The 8,566-nt window shown below is 30.0% G+C and overlaps 1 protein-coding gene across 4 annotated transcripts in view; it reads right to left on the bottom strand.

The window, feature by feature from the left end:
• Nucleotides 1-2,568: 2,568 nt before the first annotated feature.
• LOC111676373 (Y+L amino acid transporter 2) overlaps nt 2,569-8,566 on the bottom strand; it is a 49,975-nt gene continuing 43,977 nt past the window's right edge. For 3 of the 4 annotated variants that reach the window (XM_046948028.1, XM_046948027.1, XM_046948029.1), the window contains exons 6-9: nt 7,417-7,631; nt 7,119-7,348; nt 6,798-7,050; nt 2,569-3,225 (exon numbers count right to left, since the gene is read on the bottom strand). In XM_046948028.1, coding sequence (XP_046803984.1) covers nt 3,158-3,225; nt 6,798-7,050; nt 7,119-7,348; nt 7,417-7,631 — 766 coding nt within the window. In that variant the 3' untranslated portion in view covers nt 2,569-3,157. Of the gene's footprint in view, nt 3,226-6,574; nt 6,637-6,797; nt 7,051-7,118; nt 7,349-7,416; nt 7,632-8,566 lie in introns of all 4 variants that reach the window. The other variant, XM_046948031.1, reaches the window with a different exon arrangement.

The following is an 8,566-nucleotide window of genomic DNA, read 5'->3' as shown; positions in this document are numbered from 1 at the left end:
TTCTGAGTCGATTTAGCTATGTCCGTCCGTCCGTCTGTACGTCCGTCCGTCCATGTAATCAAACTACAGGTCACAATTTTGGATAAAATGAAATTTGGTACATGATCTTCTATTGTTCCAGGGACGAATCCTATTGAAAATGGTTAAAATCGGTCCATTATTTCACCTAGCCCCCCATACAACTTAAAATCCCAATAGTGCTTGTAAACCTTGTAATCAAACTATAGGTCGCAATTTTGGATATAATTCAATGAAATTTGGCACATGATCTTTTATGGTAACATAAACGAAGCCTATTGATGATGGTTAATATCGGTCCATTATTTCATCTAGACCCCATTCAACTGAACCCCCGAACTTTGTAATCAAACTACAGGTGCTTGTAAACCTTTTAATCAAACTATAGGTCGCAATTTTAGATATAATTCAATGAAATTTAACACATGATTTTTTATGGTACCGCTCACGAAGCCTGTGGAAAATGGTTTCCCCTAGCCCCTATACAACTGACCCCGCCGAATAGTGCTTTTAAGTTCATAATTATGTTTAATATACTCGTATTTCGACAGAAAGCAGCAAAAACCAAGTTCTATACTTGACTTGATGACCTTCACGAATTCCATTTTAATAGGTCCTCATATGACCCTAGCCCCTTTCAATTGGAAGGTCCCACATAAATTTAATAGAAATATTCATATATCTGAGAAACTATTACAACTAGAATCTTTAAAAGGTAGATGAATAACATTCATTTGAACTTTTTTTCTTCTTTTTTTCGGGTTTTAATTAGGATGGCGGTGCATCAAGCACTCATATTGCCACGTTATCACACGTTTGTCCAGAGAAAACCCCACCAACCGACCTATACCTTCATATAGGAAGTTGGAGCATCCGGACTTAATTTCATCAAAAGTATTAAGTTTTAGAGTTTTAATGGTCTCCGCCAGTAAATATTTGAGTTTAAAATGTCTCCACCAGGTTATATCGTGAGTATTTAATGGTCTCCACCTCAACATAACCTCACTCTGAGGTGAAACGAAAGCACGCGTTTAATGAAGACAACGCATAACTTTGAACAGTTATACGTAGTGCATTAAATTAGTGCGGGGTGAGAAGTAATTCTGTCGAAAGCCCAGCAACAAGCACAAGCCTGACCGTCCTTAAGAAATAAAAACGAGTACGCGAGAGTTGTTCCCCAACTCAGACCTGAATTACAACTGTTCATTTGAACTTTTAAAATTTTTAATAGATATGTATATGGCCAATTCCATGAAAAGTCAAAACACGACTGAAAAAATAAAACCCTTATAATTGCTGCATTTTTGAAGATAATTCTACATGGTATGATTATTTTTGTTTTTCCTTCTATTTTCGAGTTTTCGACTTTTTTACATTTTTCGGCTTTTTTACTTTTTTCGGCTTTTCGACTTTTATATAAAAAGTTGACTTTTCGCTCTTGTCCCCATATAACATCTCTTTTTTTTGTCAAGAAATAGTTAAAATATTTCTAAATGAATATAAGAGAAAAAATAAATGCTTTATTTTTATAAAAAATCCATAATTTAAACAAAATCACTGGTATCATATGGTCAGCCAAATAAAGGAGGGACAGAGAGTTTCTCATGGGTAACTGATCACAAATTGTGTTGTTCGTCAAAGGTTTAAAAAATAAAACAACTTTATATACTTTTGGTCTATTAATTTATTGTTTTTCTTTCAAATAAATGATCAACTTAATACATTTATAAAGTTTTTTTATTAACTTTTTTGATTAAATCATATTAATAATAATTACGGTAAACAGTTTACAAAAAAAAAATCAAAAACATTCTTTATGCATTTGTATAATGAATTTGCAATTAAAATATTATGATTTGTTTTTTCTTTAAATAAATTACTTTATTTTTGTTTTGTTTTTTTGAGTATATAATACAATTTATATAGAGAGTAGTAATAATTATATTATTGTCAACAATTTTTATTTTCCCATACAATACGAGTAGTAATTTATATTTTAATAATAATTTGAAAAAAACTCAATACAAATGCTTTCCATGAAAAGCTATACAAAATGCTTTGTTATGATGATTTAATAATAAATTCACATTTAATATTTTATATATATTTTTTTTATAAAAAAAGAAGAAAACATTTACAAAAAAATGCCAAGCAACGTAACGTAATTAATACATACTAATAATTGAGTAAAGTTTTTTCAGTTCTGGATATTATTCACTGATACTTCAAAACAAAATATAAAACATATTTTAAGGGGCTTAATGATTCCCTAAAAGTAGGCTTTAAGTTTGTTAAGTTGTAAGCTTTTACAAGAATTTCAATTACCAAGAACTTATGAATACCTTTATATATATATGTATTTGTTTATATGTATGTAAATATTATTTATTTATTACTTATTTTGTTTAAATATAATCTCAAAATTAATATTTATTTTTGTAGTTGTTTCTTTAACAATTTAATACATTTATTTATAATAATTGTTTTCTAATGCAATTAAAATAATAACTAATATTTTTCATCAAAAATTTCATAAAGGTAACTCGGTTCTTTTATTAAGGATATGTGTTGGGTGTGTGTTTTGTATTAATTTAAACAAATTTCAAATGTTTATGAAAAATAATAATAAAATATTTTCCTTGTCTATTGTTTAATTACAACAACTATCTCGCTATAGGGGAAGATTAAAATATTTTTGTTGTTTTTTTTTCTCTGCATGAATTGTTTAAAATAGTGGCAGTTTATTCAAAAATATATCCGTTTATATGTATATATAGTTATCTTTTTTTTATTATTAACTACTACAATTCACTTTTCTCTTAAACTTAAAGAAAGTTTTAAACAATCTAAACTTATAAACAAAATCAAGTATTTTTTAACTTAACAAGGGGGGGGGTCATGGAATTGGAACTGGGTTTATTGTTTGAAAGGATTTCTTGTTACTACAGCTATAAAACATAAAACTTAAATTTTTAAATAATTCACAAAATAAAAAGCCTTAAAAACAACATATTTCTTTTAAATATACGTTTCGTTAACATAAAATTCTTTAAATGCCATTTTGTTATTATTTCAAAGCAGTTTTTCACGATTTTTTTTGGATTCTTCATATTTTTTGTTGAAACTTTTTGTTTTGTTTTTACACCTGAGCTGGTTTAGTCTTGCCAAGAACCATTAGTACTTTCTGCAAAAACCTTGTGAGACTTACTGTGAAAGAAAAGGAATAAAAAGAAAACAAAAAAATTAGTAACAATTTCAATATAAGTAGTTTAGTTCATAGTTATTAACTAAATTTTTTATATATAACATGCCTCAATCCAATTTTTAAAAAGTTTGACTTAAGCCGGATATTCGTATACACAGTAATCAGTGCCGAAATCTTTAACTTAAAAATTTTGTTGTCTTTAGGTTTTTGAATATTTTCTGTATTAGTTGGGCGTATTATGTCATTAACAAACGTTAAATAGTACTAATTTTAGATAAAAAGTCTATTTTCGATCATGACTATTTTATGTCTAGTCTAACGACACCTCTGTATAAAATTATTAATTGAATAGTCAAACAATGGACTATTCTATGAATAAATCTATTGATCATTCTATGAACTACTCTAAAGATAAGTCTATTTACATGACTATGGAGTAGTCTATTCTATGTACTAAAGAATTGAATAGTCATTGAACAAGACTACTCATTAGTTATTAGTCTATAGACTAGGCTGTTAACTAATCTATTGACTAGTCAATAATCTAGTCCATGAACTAATCAAGTGAGTAGTCTATTGGCTAGTCTATTAACTAGTCTATGGCTTAGCCTAGTGACTAGTCTACTAACTATTTTTCGATCAGTCTACTGAATAGTTTTTTGAGTATTCAACGTACTAGTCTTTTGACTAGTCAACATACTAGTTTTTTGACAAGTCAACATACTAGTCTTTTGACTAGTCAACATACTAGTCTTTTAACTAATCAACGACCTAGTCTTTTGACTAGTCAAAATACTAGTCTTTTGACTAGCCTATTAACTAGTCTACGTCATTAATCTTTAACTAGTCAACTGACTCTTTTAACTAGTCTACTGACTACTCTTTTTTAGTCTTTTGACAAGTCCACTGACAAGTCCATTGTCAAAAGACTTGCTTTTTAACGAGTTTATCAACAAGTCATTTAACAAGTTTATGGGCTAGTCAATAGACTAAGCTGATAGTCATTGGATAAATCTACTGGCATTATTATTAGTACAAATATTGGTGTGTTCACTAAGCTATTAATCAATCCATTGATTATTCCATGATCTACTGATTAGTCCATAAACTTATTTACTGACTTGTTTTTAGACTAATCTTTTGGCTATACCACTAACTAGTCCATTGTCAATGGACTAGTTTTTTCGAGTTTACTGACTAGTCAATGGACTAAACTATTAACTATCCATTTTACTAAACACGTCAATGGACTACTCTAATTAATAGTTTATTAAGTAGACCGGACGTTATTGAGTAATCTATTTCTTTTCGTCACCAATTACTTTATTTTTCACTCAGTAGACTAGTCTTTTGATTAGTCTATTGACACTTCTTTTTGACAAGTCTACTGACTAGTCTTTTGTCTTTTCCACTGACTATTCCATTGTCAACTGACTTGATTTTTAACGAGTTTGCCGATAAGTCATACAGCACAGTGATTAGTATATTGACTAAGCTATTAATCTATCCATTGGCTATTCCATGATCTAATTTACTGATTAGTGAATGAACTTATCTACTGACTAGTTTTTAGACTAGTCTACAGACTAGTTTACTGACTAGTTTTTCGACTATTCTACTAACTTCTTTTTAGAATAGTCTTTTGGCTAGTCCACTAACTAGTCCATTGTTAATGTGCTTGTTTTTTTTTTTTGAGTTTACTGTCTAATCAGTAAACTCGAAAAAAGCTATTAACTAGTCACTTGACTAATCTACTGAATAGTTTATTAATCGGTCTGTGTACGTTATTGAGTTATCTATTTCTTTTCGTCATAGTGTTTTCTTTTCGTCACCAATTGCTTTACTTGTATTTTCATTTTCGATAGCATTTACTATGCATGCGAAAACCCAGCTTCAGTAATTAAATCTACTAAAAACTTTTGAATTTACAACTGAATTTTTTACACTTAAAAATTAATTTAGTTACAAAGTTTGTTACAAAAAGTGTTAGACAATTTAGTAGTGTTAGGTTTGATAGGACAGATTAGTTTGTATTAGTTTGAAGTAGGCCTGAAATGTGAAAAACTTAGTTTAATCGAATTAAAGTAATGTATTTCGTTAAAATAGATTACTTTCACTTTTCGAAATGAACATTTCTCTAGAGTTTCGCGTCCATTTTGCGCATTCCAATTGAATGGGTATTTCGTAACAAAAAAGTCTTCATTAATATTCACGGTTTTACGCTAAATACTCAGATATTTATAAAGAGCAATTATTTTTGTAAATTGAAAATTTCTTTCAGAAAGAATAATATAGGACGGAGGATATATTATTACTTCAAAGTCTGTTTAAAATATTTTTATCGAAATACAGATATTTCGAAGAAATTATAATATCAGGTTCTGATTCAACGCATCTCAATTCATAAGAAATAAAACATTGGTCACTGAATTTGTAAATTCTGTTATTTACAGGTTTCGAAGGAACGTAAAACTAAACAGGGGGACAATATAAATAGTTCGTTTGATTGACAAAATATGATGATCTTGGGTTCTAGAATCAAGGGGTCTTGAATTAGAAGCAATGCCGAATACTATCCCTTTGAAGTCTGACCAGTTCAGAAGAAAAACTAATCAAAATCTTTGATTTTGATCTTGTCTGTATAAAAAGTCTGTGACCAAATTAAATAGACTTGAAAAATTTTCACAAGTACAAGTGTCTGTCGAAACTTTTGAATTTTTGTATGTTTTATTCATATTTATGATTCTAGAAAATATATTTATACTTCGACATTGTAATGTTTCTTTCTTTTAAATATATCTAGCACAATTTAGCTTTCTTTCGATATAGAATTGTGCATTCTATGCGAATGCATATACGGTCACTTATGCGGAAATTCGATCTCTGTCATTTCTACTATTTTCGGATATCGCGTTTCAATTGCTTGCCTTGGTGTTAGGATTTTATTCCATAAAACTTTTTATGTAGGTGTGGACTAAGTCCACAGATGTTTGTTAATTTAATAAAATTTAATTAAATACAATTTTTTTCATTTCTACACACACACTTATACATACATACACAATGGATACAAAAATATTGATTGTGCAAATAAAAGATTTTTTTAAAAAGGTGCATTCAAACTAAAATTGAGCAGGCATAGTATTAAATAGAAAATAAATCTAAGAAAAACTTAAAATAAAATTAGTAAATAAAATTAAAATTTGCCATATTAATAAAGTTCTATGTAGACAAAAACCAAATAAACGATTTAATAATCTATTGAAAATTTCCAATAAAAATTCTCTCAATATGGCAGAAATATAGGGAAAAGGAGTTAAACAAAATTAAAAAGAAAATTCAAATAAAAACCTTTGAGGAACTTTTGGGTCGGACAACCATCATCGTTTTTTGTAAAGCTTGAGTAAATCCACCTATAAAAATAAGTTCAATGAATGGGTTAGGATTTTCAAAATTATAAATAGACATTTAAAACAATATAAATAAACAGTACAAGATTTCATAAAAAGCTTGGTGATTATTATGATTTGATTAAACATATAATAAAGTAGATTGTTGCACTTATATAACTTACCCATAGTTTTTTGGAACCAAATGGGTTTATTTTTCCACGCAATAAATACCAAATAGACGGGTATACTGGTTAAGATCATTAGAATGCCATAGCCGGTTTCAACGGGACTGGCGTACATGGGTACAACGGTAACGAAAATGGTGGCAACTAAATAGACAATGGGGAAGACCAAGGGTACACGAATTGGACGGGGTAGATTGGGTTGAGCCCAACGTAACCAGGGCAAACATAAGACAGCAACACCAATACTTAACTGTGGAAAGGAATAAGAATAAATGTTATTTTATTTTCAAGTAAAAAAATTTAATTTAGTTTACTCACCCAAGTAGCAAAACCAACATAATTAATCAAGGCAAATATATCCGAGACCGTCAAGTACAACATGGACAACAAAGCCATGGCCAAAACAGCAGGTGTGGGTGTAAAACGTTGAATTTGAATCATAGTTAAAATTTCAGGCATTTGACCCTCATTCGCACCGGCATAGAACAAACGTGAAGAAGTCAATAAAATACCATTAACAGCACCAAAAGTAGAGAGGGCCACAAATACTAGAAATTAAAATTTATTATGAATAAAAAAATATATATTTATAGTGGTACTTGATTAGTATTCTTACCGGGAATGGTCCAAGCAATTACACCAAAAGCTCTTTCAGCATAGGTTACAGCCACAGCTTGAGAACCTAAAACTTCTTCGGGCGACAACAGTGTATAGAAAGAGACATTAGCCAAGACATAGACAATGGTAACAAGAGTACATGAGATGGCAATAGCACGTGGCAAATTCTTAACGGGATCTTTAAGTTCTTCAATGATGAAATTCAAATAGTTCCTAGAGAAGAAATAGTGTTAAATATGTTTTTAAGAGTTCAAACAGTTTAGAAATTAAAGGTTGAGTTAATATATTATTTGAGTAAATTTTTTTTTGTATTCTATAAAACTACAATCTCACTTCCTAATAACTTCCAAAAATGAACATAAAAATTACTCCCTGAGAATGACTTCAGATGTAGTGAATTTGGAATCAAATAAAAAGGACATTCCATCTATGACAAGCCTGTGTTAAAATAAATCATCTCTTCTTCAGGTCTATTACAGTACTTCCATGGAGTAAATTCTACATCTTTTTCGCTTCTTTGGAAGTTCTTTTTTGCTGGTTACACAATAACTTCGTTATTTGTCAAACAAGGATGAAGAATGATTATGAAAAAAGGTCTTATTGGAATCTCTCTCCCCTATTTTTGGTTTACCTTTTGTTGTGTCGAATGGTTTGTCAGGATAACTAACTCGAGCTCTCTTCGCCTTTTAGTTACCGACTACTCCCGAGTGGGCTGGTACCCATATGATGTGAATCTAACCTCTGGGAGAGTATTCAGTAAAAGCTTTCTTACAATCTAATGCTGTCTTAGATTTAGTTCTATCACCTGATATCGCCATAATTAAATTCTGGCTCTACTAAAAGTAGAGTTCTAGGTTCTACTAAAAGTAGAGTTATCAGAATATATCAGGACATTGGAAGCCAGGGAAACATGCAAGTTAACCTATCTTCCTCTACTATGTATACTGTCGCAGTTTCACGTCAAGGAAAAATACTTTTTCTGAGAATACCTTGATCTAGCCGCTTATAGAAATTGTTTCTCACGCAACTATGTACACTATATACAACCTTCTTGATAACCTACTGAAATACTTCACGATGCCCAGACTGATGCCATTACTAAATTTCTGACTTGTGGTCAAAGCTGGGTATAATCCACTCCGTTGGAC

This window comes from Lucilia cuprina, chromosome 4 (genome assembly GCF_022045245.1).
Source record: "Lucilia cuprina isolate Lc7/37 chromosome 4, ASM2204524v1, whole genome shotgun sequence".
Lineage (NCBI taxonomy): Eukaryota > Metazoa > Arthropoda > Insecta > Diptera > Calliphoridae > Lucilia > Lucilia cuprina.
Note: the sequence above shows the minus strand (reverse complement) of the source record. Positions and strands in the feature narration are given on the sequence as shown.